General features: G+C 43.8%; 1 protein-coding gene across 1 annotated transcript in view; it reads left to right on the top strand.

The window, feature by feature from the left end:
* The window catches only part of st6galnac5a (ST6 (alpha-N-acetyl-neuraminyl-2,3-beta-galactosyl-1,3)-N-acetylgalactosaminide alpha-2,6-sialyltransferase 5a), a 98,181-nt gene extending 90,423 nt beyond the window's left edge, over window positions 1-7,758 (top strand). The window contains exons 5-6 of the mRNA XM_041841091.2: window positions 7,332-7,439; window positions 7,530-7,758. Coding sequence (XP_041697025.1) covers window positions 7,332-7,439; window positions 7,530-7,758 — 337 coding nt within the window. The remainder of the gene's footprint in view (window positions 1-7,331; window positions 7,440-7,529) is intronic.
* The last annotated feature ends 17,620 nt before the right edge of the window (window positions 7,759-25,378 follow it).

The following is a 25,378-nucleotide window of genomic DNA, read 5'->3' as shown; positions in this document are numbered from 1 at the left end:
GTGTGTGTGTGTGTGTGTGTGTGTGTGTGTGTGTGTGTGTGTGGGCTGCCGCCTGTTCCACCTTGTGTCATTCTACCACGCTTCATTATAAAGTAGAGAGAAGACCCTCACGGTGTGATTAAAATAGAATTAAAGTCTGAATTTACACCTTGTTTTATGCAATTAGGGGTTAATCCATTCTCTGGTAATGGTAGATTGTAATCATCAATGGTCATACTACATTGCAAAGTACCATTGTTTGTTGTGTTTATTTCTATCATGATATGATATATCCCAGCAGTCCATTCTATAAAGAAGTCAACATAATAATAATAATAATAATAATAATAATAATAATAATAATAATATGAGACTATACACTAAGAAAGAAAGACACAGTACTGTGTTATCCTTTAATAAGTTATTAAATGCAGAGGTGGAGTATGGAGACATTTACAGCACATTATTCAACACCACCATCCTAAATAACAACAACATCACCATCCTAAATAACAATAACAACAACATCACCATCCTAAATAACAACATCACCATAATAAATAACAACAACATCACCATAATAAATAACAACATCACCATCCTAAATAACAACAACATCACCATAATAAATAACAACAACATCACCATAATAAATAACAACATCACCATCCTAAATAACAACAACATCACCATAATAAATAACAACAACATCACCATAATAAATAACAACAACATCACCATAATAAATAACAACAACATCACCATAATAAATAACAACATCACCATCCTAAATAACAACAACATCACCATCCTAAATAACAACAACATCACCATCCTAAATAACAACATCACCATCCTAAATAACAACAACATCACCATCCTAAATAACAACAACATCACCATCCTAAATAATAATAACATCACCATCCTAAATAACAACAACATCACCATAATAAATAACAACAACATCACCATCCTAAATAACAACAACATCACCATCCTAAATAACAACAACATCACCATAATAAATAACAACAACATCACCATCCTAAATAACAACAACATCACCATCCTAAATAACAACAACATCACCATCCTAAATAACAACAACATCACCATCCTAAATAATAATAACAACATCACCATCCTAAATAACAACAACATCACCATCCTAAATAACAACAACATCACCATCCTAAATAACAACAACATCACCATCCTAAATAACAACAACATCACCATCCTAAATAACAACAACATCACCATAATAAATAACAACAACATCACCATCCTAAATAACAACAACATCACCATAATAAATAACAACAACATCACCATCCTAAATAACAACAACATCACCATCCTAAATAACAACAACATCACCATAATAAATAACAACAACATCACCATCCTAAATAACAACAACATCACCATCCTAAATAACAACAACATCACCATCCTAAATAACAACAACATCACCATAATAAATAACAACAACATCACCATAATAAATAACAACATCACCATCCTAAATAACAACAACATCACCATAATAAATAACAACAACATCACCATCCTAAATAACAACAACATCACCATCCTAAATAACAACAACATCACCATCCTAAATAACAACAACATCACCATCCTAAATAACAACAACATCACCATCCTAAATAACAACAACATCACCATAATAAATAACAACAACATCACCATAATAAATAACAACATCACCATCCTAAATAACAACAACATCACCATAATAAATAACAACAACATCACCATCCTAAATAACAACAACATCACCATCCTAAATAACAACAACATCACCATCCTAAATAACAACAACATCACCATAATAAATAACAACAACATCACCATAATAAATAACAACAACATCACCATCCTAAATAACAACAACATCACCATCATAAATGCCTTTTTGTTTAAATCAAACCTGGGCTTGTGTTTTAGCCGTGATGTCGTCAGTGTGAGTTGACTCTATTTGACAAGCGAGCTGGCAGAGCTGGCTAAGATGCTGAGTGTTTCTCTATAACTAACTGTGTGTCAGAAATAACAGACTATACTGAATGTAGGCTCTATGGCAGAAAATACCTTCTTACCAAAACAGAATAGTGAAGCTGTCAGGATGCTATGTGGTGTTGATGCTTCATCTATGCTCACTGATTTCTGAAACAGAAACAAGACACACACAAAACCCAAAGACACAGCGTGTCTTTCTACTGACGCTGAGAGGCCTCTTTCTTCAAAGACACAGCAGGTCTTTCTACTGACGCGGAGAGGCCTCTCTCTTCAACTAAGGCTGTTTCTACTGAGAGGCCTCTCTCTTCAACTAAGGCTGTTTCTACTGAGAGGCCTCTCTCTTCAACTAAGGCTGTTTCTACTGAGAGGCCTCTCTCTTCAACTAAGGCTGTTTCTACTGAGAGGCCTCTCTTTAACTAAGGCTGTTTCTACTGAGAGGCCTCTCTTCAACTAAGGCTGTTTCTACTGAGAGGCCTCTCTTTAACTAAGGCTGTTTCTACTGAGAGGCCTCTCTTTAACTAAGGCTGTTTCTACTGAGAGGCCTCTCTTTAACTAAGGCTGTTTCTACTGAGAAGTCTTGTTGATCCTCATGTCTCTCAAACTATGGCTGCAGCTGAGCTCCTCTCTCTCTCTCTCTCTCTCTCTCTCTCTCTCTCTCTGTCTCTCTCTCTCTCTCTGTCTCTCTGTCTCTCTCTCTCTCTCTCTCTCTCTCTCTCTCTCTCTCTCTCTCTCTGTCTCTCTCTCTCTCCCTCTCTCTCTCTCTCTCTGTCTCTCTGTCTCTCTGTCTCTCTGTCTCTCTGTCTCTCTCTCTCTCTCTCTCTCTCTCTCTCTCTCTCTCTCTCTCTCTGTCTCTGTCTCTGTCTCTGTCTCTGTCTCTGTCTCTGTCTCTGTCTCTCTCTCTCTCTCTCTCTCTCTCTCTCTCTCTCTCTCTCTCTCTCTCTCTCTCTCTCTCTCTCTCGTCTCTCTCTCTCTCTCTCTCTCTCTCTCTCTCTCTCTCTCTCTCTCTCTCTCTCTCTCTGGATTTATTTGACTGCAGTCTCTCATGAGCTCATTAGCTAATTAATCTATGTAGTATTGACTTGAGCCACAGAGCCAGAGAGAGAGAGCCCAGTACCTCCTCTCTAGACATGGCTAATGGAGAGACTATTTTACAATGCAGACACAGCCTGCATCCCAAATGGAACCCTATTCCCTATAAAGTGCACTACTTCTGACCAATCACAGTACTCTAGGAAGTCTCTTCTAACCAATCAGTACTTATGAAATTATTGCCCACTGGGCACACACTGGTTGAATCAATGTTGTTTCCACCAACGTGGAATAGATGTTGAATTGCCGTCTGTGCCCAGTGGGTGAAGTCCTTTGTGACCAGTCACAGTCCTATGATTTGAAGTCCATTCTGACCGTTAACAGTCCTTATGAAAAGCTTATAGTTTATATCTGGCAAGACTGACACTGTGCAGTCCTGGAAAAGATAGATGGTTCTGCACCATAGTGGAGTTACTCCCAAGGTAGTAATAATAATAATAATAATAATATGCCATTTAGCAGACGCTTTTATCCAAAGCGACTTACAGTACTGTAGCTCTGGTCCAGGGTGTTAGTAGAGGAACGTATTTACGCCCTGGACCAGAGCTAGGCTGTACTGCAGGTATTTTCAGATGAGCAGTTTGATTATTTGGCAGGCTGTGTTTGTTTCATATCGACGGGTGGGATGGATTCGTATTTTAATGAAGCTGTTAGAAGTCATTATTTATCGATCTGTGCATTCGATTAAATGTTTATCGTACCCACATTAAACTCGTCCCCAGGCTCGAATTGCTGGGGCATAGAGCCTGGTAACAATGTGGGACTGTTTGGAATTTGGGGGGTGGATTTACTGAGTGACATACTAATCAATGCAAATTCTGAGCGAATCACACGACTATGAGGCATGGCTCTAAATCGAGCCGGGAAAGGACAACTGAATGCATTCAACCCAAATGTGTCTTCGAGAGGGTCGTCACTAGTTAACATAGCCACAAAGTCATAAATCCCCTCCTATTTGTACAATTTATCTTCTTAAAATGTGTTTTTAAACCCTAACCTTTACCTTTACCACACTGCTAACCTTATGTCTAACCCTAACCTTTAATTAAGACAAAAAAAGTTACTTTGTTAATTTTGACAGTGGAAGCTAGTGGCAGTGGAAGCTAGTGGCAGTGGAAGCTAGTGGCAGTGGAAGCTAGTGGCAGTGGAAGCTAGTGGCAGTGGAAGCTAGTGGCAGTGGAAGCTACTGGCAGTGGAAGCTAGTGGCAGTGGAAGCTAGTGGAAACCGAGACGGAGCGAGCCTGTGACAGTTGTATTAGATGTGACTTGGAAAATCGGCAATCAAAATTAATGTTCTATCACATTAACCATATTATTTTGGGGAAGCCCAATTGATTCTGATTTCGGGCATATAAAGTTTATATGTGAAAACTATTTCTAAGATGCTTACTTTCAGATTTTCCAAACTCACTTGCGCTGCTGGAGCTTTGAAGTCCACAATGTAGGGGGAGGTTCTAAGGGTTGCCCTTGACGATGAACTGAGCGATCAGCCAGTTAAAACCAGAGAGACAGAGAGAAAAGCCGAGCCTACGCCTCCACTATGGTGAATCACTAAAACAATAGGCAACAACAAATTCAATTCCTTTTAGACAACTTCCTGGACAAAAACATTTCACTGTAATAGTGAAGGTGTAAACTTTGCAGTAGAAAGCCTAAACTGTATATTTGACCTTTCAAATATACAGTTTAATTAACAACAATGTCAAATGGTTTGATGAAGAGTGTAGAAATACACTACGGAAAAAGAAGGAACAGCACGTCAGAAATCAGCTCAATGTAATTGAAGAATCCACTTCTGGGAAAATTGTAAAACACTAAACAACACAAAGAGTTATCTATCCAAAATGGGGATGTATGGGTAAACCACTTCTCCAATCTTTTGGCTCTATAACAAAGAACAAACAGCAAAGACATATACAAGATCAATTACAAATCTTAGAATCAACTATTAAAGACTACCAGAACCCACTGGATTCTCCAATTACATTGAATTAACTACAGGACAAAATGCAAACCCTCCAACCCAAAAGGCCTGTGGTGTTGATGGTATCCTCAATGAAATGATCAAATATACAGACCACAAATTTCAATTAGCTATACTTAAACTCTTTAACATCATCCTTAGTTCTGGCATCTTCCCCAATATTTGGAACCAAGGACTGATAACCCCAATCCACAAAAGTGGAGACGAATTCGACCCCAATAACTACAGTGGGATATGCGTCAACAGCAACCTTGGGAAAATCCTCTGCATTATCATTAACAGCAGACTTGTACATTTCCTCAGTGAAAACAATGTACTGAGCAAATGTGAAATTGGCTTTTTACCAAATTACCGTACGACAGACCACGTATTCACCCTGCACACCCTAATTGACAAACAAACAAACCAAAACAAAGGCAAAGTCTTCTCATGCTTTGTTGATTTCAAAAAGCTTTTGACTCAATTTGGCATGAGGGTCTGCTATACAAATGAATGGAAAGTGGGGTTGGGGGAAAAACATACAACATTATAAAATCCAAGTACACAAACAACAAGTGTGCAGTTAAAATGGGCAAAAAACACACATTTCTTTCCTCAGGGCCGTGGGGTGAGACAGGGATGCAGCTTGAGCCCCACCCTCTTCAACATTTATATCAACGAATTGGCGAGGGCACTAGAACAGTCTGCAGCACCCGGCCTCACCCTACTAGACTCTGAAGTCAAATGTCTATTGTTTGCTGATGATCTGGTGCTTCTGTCACCAACCAAGGAGGGCCTACAGCAGCACCTAGATCTTCTGCACAGATTCTGTCAGACCTGGGCCCTGACAGTAAATCTCAGTAAGACAAAAATAATGGTGTTCCAAAAAAGGTCCAGTTGCCAGAACAACAAATACAAATTCCATCTAGACACCGTTGCCCTAGAGCACACAAAAAACTATACATACCTCGGCCTAAACATCAGCGCCACAGGTAACGTCCACAAAGCTGTGAACGATCTGAGAGACAAGGCAAGAAGGGCCTTCTATGCCATCAAAAGGAACATAATATTTGACATACCAATTAGGATCTGGCTAAAAATACTTGAATCAGTTATAAAACCCATTGCCCTTTATGGTTGTGAGGTCTGGGGTCCGCTCACCAACCAAGAATTCACAAAATGGGACAAACACCAAATTGAGACTGCATGCAGAATTCTGCAAAGATAATCACGTACAATGTAAAACACCAAATAATGCATGCAGAGCAGAATTAGGCCGATACCCGCTAATTATCAAAATCCAGAAAAGAGCAGTTGAATTCTACAACCACCTAAAAGGAAGCGATTCCCAAACCTTCCATAACAAAGCCATCACCTACAGAGAGATTAACCTAGAGAAGATTCCTCTAAGCAAGCTGTTCCTGGGGCTCTGTTCACAAACAGACCCCATAGAGCCCCAGAACAGCAACACAATTAGACCCAACCAAATCATGAGAAAACAAAAAGATAATTACTTGACATTTTGGAAAGAATTAACAAAACAACTGAGCAAACTAGAATGCTATTTGGCTCTAAACAGAGAGTACACAGTGGCAGAATACCTGACCACTGTGACAGACCCAAAATTACGAAAATCCTTGATTATGTACAGACTCAGTGAGCATAGCCTTGCTATTGAGAAAGGCCGCCGTAGGCAGACCTGGCTCTCAAGAGAAGACAGGCTATGTGCACCCTGCCCACAAAATGAGGTGGAAACTGAGCTGCACTTCCTAACCTCCTGCCAAATGTATGACCATATTAGAGACACATATTTCCCTCAGATTACAGCGATCCACAAAGAATTCGAAAACAAACCCAATTTTGATAAACTCCCTTATCTACTGGGTGAAATACCACAGTGTGCCATCACAGCAGCAATATTTGTGACCTGTTGCCACAAGAAAAGGGCAACCAGTGAAGAACAAACACCATTGTAAATTTAACCCATATTTATGTTTATTTATTTTCCCATTTGTACTTGAACTATTTGCACATTGTTACAACACTGTATATATACACAATATGACATTTGAAATGTCTTTATTCTTTTGAAACTTCTGAGTGTACTTCATTCCTTCCCTCTCCCTCTTTCTCCAGGCGTATCTCTAACTCCCTCCCTCTACCCTCTCTCTCCCCCGCTCTCCCCCTCTGTCTCTCTCCCCCTCTCTCCTCTTCCTTCCCTCCCCCCTCTCCCCCTCCCTCCCTCTTTCTCCAGGCGTATCTCTAACTCGTGGTTGAGTACTGGTTGGTTCACTATGACCATAGCTCTGGAGCTGTGTGACCGGATCAATGTCTATGGCATGGTGGCTCCAGACCACTGCAGGTGAGATCTGATCTCTATCTTATTGTCCCTCTCTCTCTCTCAAATAATCTCTCTCAAATAATCTCTCCTGTGTTCCTGTCCCACTCCTAGAGAGCCCCAGCCCCCGTCCTCCCCCTCCCCCTACCACTACTACGAGCCCCTCGGTCCAGAGGAGTGTGCCATGTACATCAGCCATGAGCGAGGCCGCAGGGGCAGCCATCACCGCTTCATCACAGAGAAGAGGGTCTTCACCAGCTGGGCTCGGACCTTCAACATCCACTTCTACCAGCCTGACTGGGAGCCCCCGCCGCTGACCCCACCAACCGCTGCCCCCCGCTAACCGCTGCCTCCCGCTAACCGCTGCCTCCCGCTAACCGCTGCTAACCGCTGATCCCCGCTAACCGCTGCCCCCCGCTAACCGCTGCCCCCCGCTAACCGCTGCCTCCCGCTGATCCCCGCTAACCGCTGCCCCCGCTAACCGCTGCCTCCCGCTGATCCCCGCTAACCGCTGACCCCCGCTAACCGCTGCCTCCCGCTGATCCCCGCTAACCGCTGCCCCCCGCTAACCGCTGCCTCCCACTGATCCCCGCTAACCGCTGCCTCCCACTGATCCCCGCTAACCGCTGCCTCCCACTGATCCCCGCTAACCGCTGCCTCCCACTGATCCCCGCTAACCGCTGCCTCCCACTGATCCCCGCTAACCGCTGACCCCGCTAACCGCTGCCTCCCACTGATCCCCGCTACCTGCTGCCTCCTGCTGATCCCCGCTAACCGCTGCCTCCCGCTGATCCCCACCAACCGCTGCCCCCCGCTGATCCCCGCTAACCGCTGCCTCCCGCTGATCCCTGCTAACCGCTGCCCCCCGCTAACCGCTGCCTCCCGCTGATCCCCGCTAACCGCTGCCTCCCACTGATCCCCGCTAACCGCTGCCTCCCACTGATCCCCGCTAACCGCTGCCTCCCACTGATCCCCGCTAACCGCTGCCTCCCACTGATCCCCGCTAACCGCTGCCTCCCGCTGATCCCCGCTAACCGCTGCCTCCCACTGATCCCCGCTAACCGCTGCCTCCCGCTGATCCCCGCTAACCGCTGCCTCCCGCTAACCGCTGCCTCCCACTGATCCCCGCTAACCGCTGCCTCCCGCTGATCCCCGCTAACCGCTGCCTCCCACTGATCCCCGCTAACCGCTGCCTCCCACTGATCCCCGCTAACCGCTGCCTCCCGCTGATCCCCGCTAACCGCTGCCTCCCGCTGATCCCCGCTAACCGCTGCCTCCCGCTGCCCCCCGCTAACCGCTGACCCCCACTGATCCCCGCTAACCGCTGACCCCCACTAACTGCTGACCCCCGCTAACTGCTGACCCCCACTAACCGCACGCAGGGTGAGAGGGAGAAAGTCTTGGTGGCACCCCTACGTGGTCAGTGTCAGAATACGTGACTGGTGACCGGGAGAGGGACTGGGATGGTGATCGCTGAGCATCTGTGGAAGAGAAGCAGCTCAGATGGACTGAGGACTGGGCTGGAGCTGGATGGACCACATGGGATGGTCCAAAGCCTTCTGACCACAACTGGTCAGATACTGGTCCAACTGATACTGGTCCAACTGGTACTGGTCCAACTGGTACTGGTCCAACTGGTACTGGTCCAACTGGTATTGGTCAACACAGTACAGAGTCCTTCAGGGAGGATCCACCGTCCTCCTCCAGTTATCTGTCATGGACAACTGGAAGGACCAAATACAGTTGGATGGTCCATAGGCTACTGACCGCTATTAGATGGACCGCACTGGATGGATCTACAGTCCTTCTCCAGCTATCTGTCATGGACTACTGGAAGGACCAAATACAGCTGGATGGTCCATAGGCTACTGACCGCTATTAGATGGACCGCGCTGGATGGAACTACAGTCCTTCTCCAGCTATCTGTCATGGACTACTGGAAGGACCAAATACAGCTGGATGGTCCATAGGCTACTGACCGCTATTAGATGGACCGCGCTGGATGGAACTACAGTCCTTCTCCAGCTACATGAAGTACAGTCGTGGTCAAAAGTTTTGAGAATGACACAAGTATTGGTCTTCACAAAGTTCGCTGCTTCAGTGTTATGAGATATTTTTGTCAGATGTTACTATGGTATACTGAAGTATAATTACAATAATAATAATAATATAATAATATGCCATTTAGCAGACGCTTTTATCCAAAGCGACTTACAGTCATGCGTGCATAAATTTTTGTGTATGGGTGGTCCCGGGGATCGAACCCACTACCTTGGCGTTACAAGCGCCGTGCTCTACCAGCTGAGCTACAGAGGACCACTACAAGCATTCCATAAGTGTCAAAGGCTTTTATTGACAATTACATTAAGTTTATGCAAAGAGTCAATATTTGCGGTGTTGACCCTTCTTTTTCAAGACCTCTGCAATCCGCCCTGGCATGCTGTCAATTAACTTCTGGGCCACATCCTGACTGATGGCAGCCCATTCTTGCATAATCAATGCTTGGAGTTTGTCAGAATTTTTGGGTTTTTGTTTGTCCACCCGCCTCTTGAGGATCGACCACAAGTTCTCAATGGGATTAAGGTCTGGGGAGCGTCCTGGCCATGGACCCAAAATGTCTATGTTTTGTTCCCCGAGCCACTTAGTTATCACTTTTGCCTTATGGCAAGGTGCTCCATCATGCTGGAAAAGGCATTGGTCGTCACCAAACTGTTCTTAGATGGTTGGGAGAAGTTTCTCTCTGAGGATGTGTTGGTACCATTCTTTATTCATGGCTGTGTTCTTAGTCAAAATTGTGAGTGAGCCCACTCCCTTGGCTGAGAAGCAACCCCACACATGAATGGTCTCAGGATGCTTTACTGTTGGCATGACACAGGACTGATGGTAGCACTCACCTTGTCTTCTCTGGACAAGGTGTTTTCCGGATGCCCCAAACAATCGGAAAGGGGATTCATCAGAGAAAATGACTTTACCCCAGTCCTCAGCAGTCCAATCCCTGTACCTTTTGCAGAATATCAGTCTGTCCCTGATGTTTTTCCTGGAGAGAAGTGGCTTCTTTGCTGCCCTTCTTGACACCAGGCCATCCTCCAAAAGTCTTCGCCTCACTGTGCGTGCAGATGCACTCACACCTGCCTGCTGCCATTCCTGAGCAAGCTCTGCACTGGTGGTGCCCCGATCCAGCAGCTGAATCAACTTTAGGAGACGGTCCTGGCGCTTGCTGGACTTTCTTGGGCGCCCGGAAGCCTTCTTCACAACAATTGAACCTCTCTCCTTTAAGTTCTTGATGGTCCGATAACTGGTTGATTTAGGTGCAATCTTACTAGCAGCAATATCCTTGCCTGTGAAGCCCTTTTTGTGTAAAGCAATGATGATGGCACGTGTTTCCTTGCAGGTAACCATGGTTAACAGAGGAAGAACAATGATTTCAAGCACCACCCTCCTTTTAAAGCTTCCAGTCTGTTATTCTAACTCAATCAGCATGACAGAGTGATCTCCAGCCTTGTCCTCGTCAACACTCTCACCTGTGTTAACGAGAGAATCACTGACATGATGGCAGCTGGTCATTTTGTGGCAGGGCTGAAATGCAGTGGAAATATTTTGGGGGGATTAAGTTCATTTTCATGGCAAAGAGGGACTTTGCAATTAATTGCAATTCATCTGATCACTCTTCATGATATTCTGGAGTATATGCAAATTGCCATCATCAAAACTGAGGCAGCAGACTTTGTGAAAATTTGTATTTGTGTCATTCTCAAAACTTTTGACCACGATTGTAGACCATGATCAAACAGTGGAAGGGCTCAGAGATGGAACAATACATTCCTGCGGCACGATTCTGTCAACCTTCAGGTTAGACTGTATGTTTAATCTAGTCTGAAACCAAGCAAACATCAGTGTGTTTTTTTATTTTTATTTTGTTTTTTATTTCACCTTTATTTAACCAGGTAAGCCAGTTGAGAACAAGTTCTCATTTACAACTGCGACCTGGCCAAGATAAAGCAAAGCAGTGCGATAAAAACAACAACACAGAGTTACATATGGGGTAAAACAAAACAAAGTAAAAAATACAACAGAAAAAATATATATATACAGTGTGTGCAAATGTAGCAAGTTATGGAGGTAAGGCAATAAATAGGCTATAGTGCAAAATAATTACAATTAGTATTAACACTGGAATGAGTATGTTCCACCTCAGTCTGAAGTTTGGACTCTGGGTGGCTCTACACTGAGTACACCAAACATTAGGAACACCTTCCTAATATTGAGTTGCACCCCCTTTTGCCCTCAGAACAGCCTCAATTCGTCAGGGCATGGACTCTACAAGTTTTCGAAAGCGTTCCACAGGGATGCTGGCCCATGTTGACTCCAATGCTTCCCACAGTTGTGTCAAATTGGCTGGATGTTCTTTGGGTGGTGGACCATTCTTGATACACACGGGAAACTGTTGAGTGTGAAAAATCCAGCATCATTGCAGTTCTTGACACAAACCGGTGCGCCTGGCACCTACTACCATACCCCGTTTTACTCAGTGTATAACAAAGGTAACAGCATTGGACATTAACACTACTATAATTACTGTTACATTAACACTACTGTAATTCTGTAACTACTGTAATTACTGTTACATTAACAGTACTGTAAATCTGTAACTACGGTAATTACTGTTACATTAACACTACTGTAACACCACTGTATTCCCTGTGATCTCTGAACTATGTTGGCACCACAATGTTTACCCTGGTGTGAGATTACTTGTTAAATTCTGATCACTTGATTTAATTAAATCTGATTAAATGTAATTTGTTACTTGAGTGAACAGCGTATTATTGTTCTATGTTTTTGTCTCTGAGTTTGGTGTGCCCCCAGGGGGCCCCAGGGCCGAGTTTGGGAACCCTGGTCTTGTGATACTAGATGGCACCATGTTGCTTTTAGTGCACTACTTTAGGACAATGGACCTTAGTCAACAGTAGTTCACTAAATAGGACCCTGGTCAACAGTAGTGCACTAAATAGGACCCTGGTCAACAGTAGTGCACTAAATAGGACCTTAGTCAACAGTAGTGCACTAAATAGGACCTTAGTCAACAGTAGTGCACTAAATAGGACCTTAGTCAACAGTAGTGCACTAAATAGGACCTTAGTCAACAGTAGTGCACTAAATAGGTAATAGGGTGGCATTTGGGACGAAGAGGAGGTTTGTCCTCAGAGCGCTGCGTTGGAGTTCGGATTATTCTCCAGGTCTGTCAGAGCCAGAGACATATGATTTAACCTCCTTCACTCTGACACACACACTGACACACACACTGACACTGACACACACACACACACACACACACACACACACACACACACACACACCCCCCTTCACTCTGACTGCCTGTCTGTCAGTTAGATGGCCATCCACACGCGTTATGCCTGTCAAACTCTCTCCTCTCTAGGCTTCTCTCAGAGCTAGGAGAATGACAGGTGTCATCGGCAGAGATGGTTTCCACACGGTGTGTGTGTGTGCGTGATGATGTGTGAGTGTTTGGATGAAAGCCTCTACATTCTGCAGCATCTACACAAGGATTTATTAATGGACCTGTTACTCTACTGACACATCTCACACATTGAGTGTTTGTGTTTGTGTGTGTCAAACACAAACACTCAAACAAACACACACACACACACACACACTCAAACAAACACAAACATACACAGCCATTTACAGCAGCTAAATCTATTCACAGCTTCAGTTCAGATGAACAGAACGACAGAATGATGTTGTAGGAGATCAGTGACATCTGAAAAGGTTCATTACATGTTTTGTCTGGGATTGATTATAAGCATGTGATCTCTGTGGACTGGCTCCCCAACCCTTTCCCCCCTCTCTCTGAATGATCCAATCAGGGGAGAGGGGAAGCAGAGAAGGGTAGATTGGGTATGATTGATCCTGGTACTATAAGTGTATTGATCCTAGAGTTAGTTATTGGTCTCTGGAATGTGAGGTGTCTTCTCAGGGTCAGACATGTTTCATATCACCGCTTCTCCTCTGAGGAAAACTAAAAACTAAAATATCAACACATAGTACATCATTATTATTATTATTATTATTATTACATCAAGCTGATCTGTCATTACCACATAACCAGTGATGCACTGCAGTGGCGCTGGTTCTAATCTCCGAGCCGACTAGGTGAACAATCTGTCGATGTGCCCTTAAGCAAGGCACTTAACCCTAATTGCTCCTGTAAGTCGCTCTGGATAACAGCGTCTGCTAAATGACTAAAATGTAAAATGTAAAAATAGGTGGTTAAACCCTGATGTAAGGCTCCTGATATTTTCTTTGCATTTTCCTGTGATAGGTGGCTAAACTCGGTATCGCATGGAAACTATTTTTCTGCAGGCTACTAACAACAGCAGCTGCAGAGTCTTTGTCCATCTGAGTAAATGAAGCGGTACAGTCGTGTATTTACATTTACATTTTGTTTGTGAGAAAATGTGAATGTGATCAAATTCGGTTTATATTCAAACTTGGGCTGACTAGACTTTTTCAATCCCAAAATGATTCACTGGAATTAATCAATAAACTCAATAGCTGATAATTTTTAATTAGGCCCACATTGATGCAAACCTGCATTAAGCAAGCTCAGCCCTGTGAGTTTTATTGTCCAATCATTGTTGTGTATAGGAAACCCCCCTTCTTTAAAATGCCTTCAGAAAAGCTGAAATGTCTTGAGTCAATAAGTATTCAACCCCTTTGTTATGGCAAGCCTAAACAAGTTCAGGAATAAAAATCGTGCTTAACAAGTCACATAATATGCATGGACTCACTCTGTGTGCAATAATAGTGTTTAACATGATTTTATGACTACCTTATATCTGTACCCCACACATACAATTATCTGTAAGGTCCCTCAGTCGAGCAGTGAATTTCAATACACAAATTCAACCACAAAGACCAGGGAGGTTTTCCAATGCCTCGCAAAGAAGGGCACCTATTGGTAGATACAGGGTTTAATGTCTGTGATAGGAGAAAACTGAGGATGGATCAACAACATTGTAGTTACTCCAAAATACTACCCTAAAAGACAGAGTAAAAAGAAGGAAGCCTGTACAGAATACAAATATTCCAAAACATGCATCCTGTTTGCAACAAGGCACTAAAGTAAAACTGCAAAAAAAATTGGCAAAGAAATTAACTTTTTGTCCTGAATACTGTTGTATCTTCTTCTCTAAGAAATACTAAGTTGTCACGTGGCCAATATGCCATATCCCCCCCTGTCAAGATATGCCTTTTCCCTTAAAAGATAAAACAATAACAATTACAATAACAATTCTCTATAAATCCTGGTTAAACTTCTTTGCATAGTGAACACTGCATTTCAATAACACATTTCTACTTCCTCAATCAGCCTCTGAGGTGCTTTTGCTTCCCTACCTGACCATCTCATTTCAACAGGCTGCCCAGGAGGGTCTGACACAGGAGTGTCTGGGCTTGTCGTTGTCTGACCTGTAATGCCTGACCTCTCTCGCCTGTCTGTTTGCTCACACTCAGGTACAGTGGGGAAAAAAAGTATTTAGTCAACCACCAATTGTGCAAGTTCTCCCACTTAAAAAGATGAGGCCTGTAATTTTCATCATAGGTACACGTCAACTATGACAGACAAAATGAAAAAAAAAAAAAATCCAGAAAATCACATTGTAGGATTTTTTATGAATTTATTTGCAAATTATGGTGGAAAATAAGTATTTGGTCAATAACAAAAGTTTCTCAATACTTTGTTATATACCCTTTGTTGGCAATGACACAGGTCAAACGTTTTCTGTAAGTCTTCACAAGGTTTTCACACACTGTTGCTGGTATTTTGGCCCATTCCTCCATGCAGATCTCCTCTAGAGCAGTGATGTTTTGGGGCTGTCGCTGGGAACACGGACTTTCAACTCCCTCCAAAGATTTTCTATGGGGTTGAGATCTGGAGACTGGCTAGGCCACTCCAGGACCTTGAAATACTTCTTACGAAGCCACTCCTTCGTTGCCCGGGCGGTGTGTTTGGGATCATTGTCATGCTGAAAGACCCAGCCATGTTTCATCTTCAATGCCCTTGCTGATGGAAGGAGGTTTTCACTCAAAATCTCACGATACATGGCCCCATTCATTCTTTCCTTTACACGGATCAGTCGTCCTGGTCCCTTTGCAGAAAAACAGCCCCAAAGCATGATGTTTCCACCCCCCATGCTTCACAGTAGGTATGGTGTTCTTTGGATGCAACTCAGCATTCTTTGTCCTCCAAACACGACGAGTTGAGTTTTTGCCAAAAAGTTCTATTTTGGTTTCATCTGACCATATGACATTCTCCCAATCCTCTTCTGGATCATCCAAATGCACTCTAGCAAACTTCAGACGGGCCTGGACATGTACTGGCTTAAGCAGGGGGACACGTCTGGCACTGCAGGATTTGAGTCCCTGGCGGCGTAGTGTGTTACTGATGGTAGGCTTTGTTACTTTGGTCCCAGCTCTCTGCAGGTCATTCACTAGGTCCCCCCGTGTGGTTCTGGGATTTTTGCTCACCGTTCTTTTGATCATTTTGACCCCACGGGGTGAGATCTTGCGTGGAGCCCCAGATCGAGGGAGATTATCAGTGGTCTTGTATGTCTTCCATTTCCTAATAATTGCTCCCACAGTTGATTTCTTCAAACCAAGCTGCTTACCTATTGCAGATTCAGTCTTCCCAGCCTGGTGCAGGTCTACAATTTTGTTTCTGGTGTCCTTTGACAGCTCTTTGGTCTTGGCCATAGTGGAGTTTGGAGTGTGACTGTTTGAGGTTGTGGACAGGTGTCTTTTATACTGATAACAAGTTCAAACAGGTGCCATTAATACAGGTAACGAGTGGAGGACAGAGGAGCCTCTTAAAGAAGAAGTTACAGGTCTGTGAGAGCCAGAAATCTTGCTTGTTTGTAGGTGACCAAATACTTATTTTCCACCATAATTTGCAAATAAATAAATTAAAATGTGATTTTCTGGATTTTTTTCCCTAAATTTGTCTGTCATAGTTGACGTGTACCTATGATGAAAATTACAGGCCTCTCTCATCTTTTTAAGTGGGAGAACTTGCACAACTGGTGGCTGACTAAATACTTTTCCCCACTGTAACTCTCCTTCGGATTGATACATGTAACAAGTGTCTCCTATTTCTCCAGTATGTAACAGTATGATCTCTTATAATAATAATAATAGTGCTCTACCAGCTGAGCTACAGAGGACTACCTCTTCTCTGCCCTTAAGAGAAAAGAGATTCCTACTTTGCCCCATGGTCTCAATACCGCTTTTTCCTCAAGCCACATTGGCTCTTTGCTCTGTTTTGACCTGTATTTCTGGCATGTTTCACAGGCTCTGACAGTCTGCTCTATATCAGCATTCATCTTGGGCCAGAATAACACTGCTTTTGCATGTCGTTTGGACTTTTCCATCCTTAGATGGCCCTCATTTATTTTGATCAGCATGTTTTTCTGTAACACACTTGGTATCACAATTCTTGAACCCAAGTGCAGATAGCTCATCCCTGTATTGACCAATAAGGGTATGGTATAGCTTGTACAGACCATCCGTATGTTATGGCTTGAATCACCTTTTGCAAACGCTCATCTTCTGCAGTAGCACGTGAAATAACTGTCCACATTTCATCCGAGACTGGGCAACTCTTTCCGATAAGGTTTACCTGTAAGGGCTCGTCCTGCTCGTATATCTGGCTTGGTTCTGAGCTGTCAAAAGCTCTGGACAATGTGTCTCCCACTAACAATTCTTTCCCTGGCCTGGTCAAAGAGTTGCAAGTCATATTTCTGAAGGTTTAGAAAACAGTCTCTGTTCCCTTGGCGGTGTGTGTGTTAGACCCTTCTTTACAATAGTAACCAAAGGTTTATGATCTGTTTCGGCCCTCACTGTTTTCCCAAAGCTAAACACATGGAATTTCCCACATGAATATGACAGTGCCAGTGCTTCTTTCTCTATCTGAGCATAGTTACACTCAGAAGTTCGTCTCCCGAGTGGCGCAGTGGTCTAAGGCACTGCATCGCAGTGTTAGCTGTGCCACTAGAGATCCTGGTTCGAATCCAGGCTCTGTCGTAGCCGGCCGCGACCGGGAGACCCATGGGGCGGCGCACAATTTGTCCAGGGTAGGGGAGGGAATGGCTGGCAGGGATGTAGCTCAGTTGATAGACCATGGCGTTTGCAACGCCAGGGTTGTGGGTTTGATTCCCATGGGGGGCCAGTATGAAAAAAATAATGTATGCACTCACTAACTGTAAGTCGCTCTGGATAAGAGCGTCTACTAAAATGTAATGTAAGTTGTCCGAGTCCTGGAGGCATATGCGACTGTGCGCCACCTAGTGTCATACTGCTGTAACACTGCCCCTAAACCTGCTTTAGAGGCATCTGCTGAGAATTTAGGTTTCATCATAGAACCTCAGGACTGGAACATGCATGATTAATGCCTTGAGCTCCTCAAACTCTTTCTGCTGATTACTGTTTCCAACACCACTCTAGTTTTACACAGTAGACTTCTCATCTGACTCGTGTGAGTTGCCAGATTAGATTTGCCCACATAGTGAACCATCCCTAAGAACCTTTGTACGTCCTCTTGATCGGTAGGCGGTGGCGTGTTCTTGATGGCTGTCATTTTGCTCTGGTCTATCTGAACACCTTCACATGTTAATTTTTTTTCACCCAAGAAGGTCATCTCTTGTCTTTCTGAATTCACATTTGTCTGCGTTTTAGCATTAGACCATTAGCTCTGACTAGATCAAGTGCTGCTTTCTCAACCTTGTGCTGAGCTCTTCAACAGTCTGACCCCATATTAACACATCATCAATGGGGTGCCTGACACACTCTCAGATATCTGTTGGACTGAAAGACTTCTGGTGCTGAAGTGAGACCAAACGGGAGCCTTTTGAATGACTACCTACCAAAAGGAGCACTGAAAGTACCAAGCCGTGTACTCTACTTGTCTAGACTGATCTACCAAAAACCCAGAGGAGGCGTCTAGCTTTGAGAGGTATTTAGCCCCTGCTATGTCCCTGAATATCTCCCCTCTGGTAGGCAGCTGAAAGGGTTCCCTTTTTACATGCTTGTTTAGCTCTTTTGGATCCATACACAGTCTGAGCGAGCCGTCTTCCTTCTCAACTACTACTAGTGAGAGTGGACCCATTCAGTAGGCTCTTCTACTTTTGTCTAGGATGCCTAAGGGCTCTAGCCTCAGCAGCTCTGCTTTTAGCTAGTGTCTTGGTGATAACGGGACCGTTCTAGGTGCTTGGATCACTGATCTGTTTGGCTGCTCTAACTCCAGTTTGTGCTGCACCTTGAGTTTTCCTATTCCCTGAAAAACATCAGCATATGCATCCTAACCATTCACCGTATGAACCCGTTTCACTAGACCCAGTAAGTTACGCGACTTTAACCCAATGGTGGGTGTTTTTTCTCTCCATTTACTATGACAAACGTGCACCTTGTGAGATTTATCATCTACCTTCTTGTCTAAGAAAATACTAAAGAAAAACAACTGTTCTTTGAAACATAAGTCCTTCTTTATTCAAGTTAACCGGAGCCATACATGTATCACACATTGAGCCGGAGATCTCCCGCTCTCCCACTCCTCTGCGCGGGCTGCGCGGCCGTTAAGTCGTCACGTGTGACGTGGAAAATCTAATCAAAAAGGAAGAGAGAGACTGTAGATTCTCCAAACTACTTTATTATAAGATTTGCAAATCTGGAGCGGTTAACAATCCACTCAACAGTGCAGAGTTAAGAGCCCAACAAACAAGAGTTGGGTCTCAGCTTTTATAACCGTTGTCTACGGGGCAGTTTAGCAGATGTGTGAGAGCCTTGGTGGGAACATGGCGTACAAACCAGTGATAACGCCAGATTTGTAACTCCTTTCTGTTGATAGAATTGTCGCTGCTGCTCAAGCCAGCCTCTGTCCTCTTCATATCTCCACACGGCTGTGCCCTTGAAAGATACGAAAAGAACAGGATGGACTCAGAAACGGGTCACTCTCAGACGGCCCTTTGTCTTTGGCCGCGTGACTTAAGTTACTCAGAAACAAGAGAGGAGAAACACTGGCTTCTTCTTACGTGAGAGAAACAGACAATGGAAGGCTTAAGGCTCACACAGCGCATAACAACGTTTGAAATTGTTCCACCATATTCCTCTCTTTTGAGACTAATCAGATACTAATCTCAACCTAATGCAAAATTACAAGTAAGCATGTAAGTAATAATTCATAATGTAAACCAATTATGTCATAATCTAAGCAAAACTTCACACAAGCAATTACATTAAGCATTTGGGGGGGCTTTCTTCCACTAGTACATTATCTTTGTAAATGGCTTGTGTTGTGCCACTGAGTTTTTTTAACCTTCACATGGTGCAAAACATTCTTAAGGGAATCATTAAACAGTTATACAGAAGTACACTCTTCATCTATACAAAGAGGACAATCATCACGTTGACACTGTCCACACTGCCATGGTTCATCACGTTGACACTGTCCACACTGCCATGGTTCAGCATCAACCTCCTGCTTCTTCTAGCAATGGGTTCGGCTATTGTTTGCTGGACTCCCGTCCTGAGCCTGCCATTGGCTCCAGCTGGAGTGGCTGTTATTTAAGTCCCGCCTTGGGACTATCCTGGCTGTTGCATTGTGGCCATTTCGCCCAGGGCCCATACAACAGCTGCAATGGGAAGACTGACCACGAAAGCAACAAACATTTACATTTTTTAAAAACATTTTAGTCATTTTAGCAGACGCTCTTATCCAGAGCGACTTACAGTTAGTGAGTGCATACATTTATTTTTCATACTGGCCCCCAGTGGGAATCGAACCCACAACCCTGCCGTTGCAAACACCATGCTCTACCAACTGAGCTACACGGGACCGAACATGATGCGTAGAGTCCGGTCCTGGTCCTCCCATGGCCACTGGGGTAACCTATGACGATTCATCGGCTGGCACATCTTCGTCTGGTTTGTGGGGCACCTTCCTGCAGTGGCTGGCGTGAACCCACGTCGACCTCTCTGCAACCTTCACCGCTGTCTGGGTCGTCAGGAGCACCTGGAATGGACCAGTCCAGCGCTGTAACCTTCACCGCTGTCTGGGTCGTCAGGAGCACCTGGAATGGACCAGTCCAGCGCTGTTGGTGCCAAGTCTTTCTGCGGAGGTCCCTGATGACCCCCCAACCACCTGGTTGAAGTTTCTGGAGTGGTCCTCCCTTCGGTTCCGGTAAAGCCGCTTTTACCCTGGGGAAATCGATTTTACCGTGGGGAAACAGACTTCAGAGCATTGTTAAGTGCAGCACAGGGCATAGTAACTTACCATTCCAGCATTGTACTAAACAGGTATTCGACCTGTCCTTAAGAAAAATGTGTTAAACAGTTCATCAATAGGCAATCATTCATTCACATTCATTCTGTTATTGTGTGCGTCCGTACATTAATTCATGGGGCAAGGACTAGGGAGTTTTTAGAATAAAAAATAAACGAAATAGAGCTAAGGCAAAATCCCAGAGGAAAACCCTGGTTCCGTCTGCTTTCCAACAGACACTTGGAGACAAACTCACCTTCCAGCAGGACAATCACCTAAAACACAAGGCCCGATCCACACTGGAGTTGCTTACCAAGACGACAGGGAATGTTCCCGAGTGTCCGAGTTACAGTTTTGACTTAAATCTACTTGAAAATCTATGGCAAGACCTGAAAATGGCTGTCTAGCAATGATCAACAACCAATTTGACAGTTTGAAGAACGTTGAAAATAATAAAATGGGCAAATGTTGCACAATCCAGGTGTGGAAAGCTCTCAGAGACTTAACCAGAAAGACTCACAGCTGTAATCGCTGCCAAAGGTGATTAACATGTATTGACTCAGGGGTGTGAATACTTACGTAAATTAGATATTTCTGTATTTCATTTTCATTTTCAATAAATGTACAAAAGAGGCTAAAAACATATTTTAACTTTGTGATTATGGGGTATTGTGTTGGGAAAAAAAGAATCTGTCTGTAACAACAAAATGTGGAATAAATCAAGGGGTATGAATACTTTCTGAAGGTGATTCATATGAACAAGTACAAGGCTGCTGCAGTTTCATCCTCCCCAAGGCCAGGAGTTTAAAAAAAACATGTGACCTGATTAGAAAAACTCTGGTCCAATCATAGCCCGTATTAAACCTTTTCACAACAGATTAATCACGTCATACCGTATAAGGTCTGGAGTTTTACTTGGTTAGGTTACCAGATCAGGAAAAACTATGGGACCCAGATTTCTTTCCACCACACCTCTCTGGGACCTCTGGTGTGTGAGAGAAGAGAAATTACTATTATTAAGATTTTTTTATTAGGCCCAGCTCACAAGGCCCCTTGATGATGTGAGGCCAGAGGCTATCGCCTTTTCTATTGGTCCACTGTGTCAATGAGAGAAGTAAAGAACACAAACAATTAGCTTAGTGGTTAAGAACGTTGTGCCAGTAACCGAAAGGTCGCTGGTTCTAATCCCCGAGCCGACTAGGTAAAAAATCTGTCGATGTGCCCTTGAGCAAGGCACTTAACCCTAATTGCTCCTGTAAGTCGCTCTGGATAAGAGCGTCTGCTAAATGACAAAAAAAAATAAAAATAAAAATAAAATAAAAAAAGTCCCTTGATGTTGATTGGCTGTATGATATAAAACATCATTTCCATATCAGCTTCCTACCAGGCACTTTACAGTTTACTTCCAGTCAGATCTGTCTTAATATACGTCCCAAATGGCTCCCCATTCCCTAATGCACTGCTTTTGACCAGCACCCTAGGAATAGTGCACTATAATGGGAATAGGGTGCCATTTGAGTCGCAGGTCACAGCCATAACATCCAATGCCCTTTGAGCAAAACAATTAAATACATTAAAAAGAAAGAAAAAAAAAAAGAAATGAAAGAAATCTTCAACACTTCTCAGATCCCAAAAACCTCCATCTTTAATCAAGACATCAACAAAAGCATATCCATTTAAAGAAAAACATGAAACAAGGTTATTTCCTTCTCTCCCAGAAGAGAACACGAAGAATGGAATGCGAGGGAGGGAGGGGGGGAGGGAGGGGGGGAGAACGAGATGAGGAATGAGGAAATAAAGCAGTTAATAATGTATAGAAAGACGTAGTCAGTCGATGATGCAGAAACAGCCATACATCCAACTTACTACAGCCATACTTCCAACTTCATTCCCTCGTCCATCTGTCTGTCTGTGTGTGTGCATCCATTCCCCCTAACAGACAGACAGACAGACAGCATGCTGGGTGAAACGCAACGCCAACAGGAAAGAGAAAGTAGCAGAGATTCAATCTATATGCTTTTATCATCAGGCACTCCTCAATTTAGTGGAATTAAAAAAAACCTGAGATAGAGTTGCTTCCCCCCTGAGATAGAGTTGCTTACATTTATTGCAAGTCTGTTGCAGGAGGAAGGACCCCGCCTTGGAGGTGTGAAGTGACCTCTGACCTCTCATGGGACCCTTGACCCGCCAATCATCCCTCTTGACCTTGACCACCTTGGCCTTGAGCCAATAGGAAGTTTAGGCCGGGATTGATCAGAAGTCAGTTTCACTTTTCCAATTAAGTGAGTAGGCTACTCTTAGCAGAACTGGACATTTCCATCAGCCAAAGGATTCTAAACTCAACCTCCCTGGTGAAACTGAATGAGTCGATGATGAACAACCATTCATTCCACCATAAAGCTGTGATGTGTCTGAGGCAATAAAGAGTTAAACATGAGTCTGTGTCCTGTTTGTCATTGTGCCTCTAACCGGGTTCCCAGTCGCCCCTTTATCTAAACCGGCACCTGGTACACACCTGGTACACACCTGGTACACACCTGGTACACACCTGGTACACACCTGGTACACACCTGGTACACACCTGGTACACACCTGGTACTTTCCAGTCAGTTGGTGGTGCGCTATTTTTCATGTTCTTTTTATAAGCGCAACAATCCTAAATGCAACCGTGTCTTAAAAACAGTTTTAATGGCCGCGATTAAAAAGAGCTACTAATTGTATTTCTCAACTGGTAAATGAAGCACGCCTCCCATTTGCCAGTCAAGTGCAATGGTAGGCAGGCTTCAGCGCGTCACACACCGCTTTGCATTGAGCTGGACGCAGTATTCATTTTGAAAACATATACTACATTGTTTGAAACCTGAAAGTTAAGTCTAGAATCGGTTTCCTATTTCGCAACAAAGCCTCCTTCACTCATGCTGCCAAACATGCCCTCGTAAAACTGACTATCCTACCGATCCTTGACTTCGGCGATGTCATTTACAAAATTGCCTCCAACACTCTACTCAGCAAATTGGATGTAGTCTATCACAGTGCCATCCGTTTTGTCTCCGAAGCCCCATATACTACCCACCACTGTGACCTGTACGCTCTTGTTGGCTGGTCCTCACTACATATTCGTCGCCAAACCCACTGGCTCCAGGCCATCTATAAATCACTGCTAGGCAAATCCCCACTGCTAGGCAAATCCCCGCTCATTGGTCACCATAGCAACACCCACCCGTAGTCTGCGCTCCAGCGGGTATATCTCACTGGTCATCCCCAAAGCCAACACCTCCTTTGGCCGCCATTCCTTCCAGTTCTCTGCTGCCAATGACTGGAACAAATTGCAAAAATCTCTGAAGCTGGAGACTCTTATCTCCCTCACTAACTTTAAGCATCAGTTGTCAGAGCACCTTACCGATCACTGCACCTGTACACAGCCCATCTGAAATTAGCCCGCCCAACTACCTCATTCCTATATTGTTATTTATTTTGCTCATTTGTACCCCAGTATCTCTATTTGCACATCATCTCTTGCACATCTATCAGTCCAGTGTTAATACTAATTGTAATTTTTTTTGCACTATAGCCTATTTTATTGCCTTACCTCCATAACTTGCTAAATTTGCACACACTGTATATTATATGTATTTCTGTTGTATTTTTTGACTTTGTTTGTTTTGCCCCATATGTAACTCTGTATTGTTGTTTTTATCGCACTGCTTTGCTTTATCTTGGCCAGGTCGCAGTTGTAAATGAGAACTTGTTCTCAACTGGTTTACCTGGTTAAATAAAGGTGAAATAAAAAAAAATTTAAAAAAAATGTTGTACTTCATATTATGAGGCATGTCTTACCTTGCTTCAAAAGGAGCCTAGCCAAATTCCAACCATAGAAACGTGGAGGCAATTATTTTAGAAAGACTTCCATATGCCATTGGAACCAGTAGCCTATTTCTCTCGTGTTCTATTGGTTTTCAAATCAACTTTATTTTATTGTCCAGTAGCCAAAGGCACAATCCTAGTCATATTAGAAACTCATGCTAGTTGCATCTTTAGATCTCCCCTCTTTCTAACTGATATTTTAATCTCTGTCTCAAGAAACCATTTGCATGTGCAGTACGCTTTTAACAACAGAATTTTCCCACTGCATTGCATTATGGAACGAACATTCGCGCATAGCCTAGTGCGGATTGCTGCTCTTATAATGTGAATAAATAATCGTTTATCAGCATTCTAAGCTAAACGTTCTGATCAGTTGCATCAGCCTCATGTATCCGAGGCCTACTGGTTGGATGAGCCTCATGTATCCGAGGCCTACTGGTTGGATGAGCCTCATGTATCCGAGGCCTACTGGTTGGATGAGCCTCATGTATCCGAGGCCTACTGGTTGGATGAGCCTCATGTATCTGAGGCCTACTGGTTGGATGAGCCTCATGTATCTGAGGCCTACTGGTTGGATGAGCCTCATGTATCTGAGGCCTACTGGTTGGATGAGCCTCATGTATCCGAGGCCTACTGGTTGGATGAGCCTCATGTATCCGAGGCCTACTGGTTGGATGAGCCTCATGTATCTGAGGCCTACTGGTTGGATGAGCCTCATGTATCCGAGGCCTACTGGTTGGATGAGCCTCATGTATCTGAGGCCTAC

Source organism: Coregonus clupeaformis, chromosome 21 (assembly GCF_020615455.1).
Source record: "Coregonus clupeaformis isolate EN_2021a chromosome 21, ASM2061545v1, whole genome shotgun sequence".
Classification (NCBI taxonomy): Eukaryota; Metazoa; Chordata; class Actinopteri; order Salmoniformes; family Salmonidae; genus Coregonus; species Coregonus clupeaformis.
The sequence above is the reverse complement of the archived record's forward strand: the minus strand, read 5'-3'. Positions and strand labels throughout refer to the sequence as shown.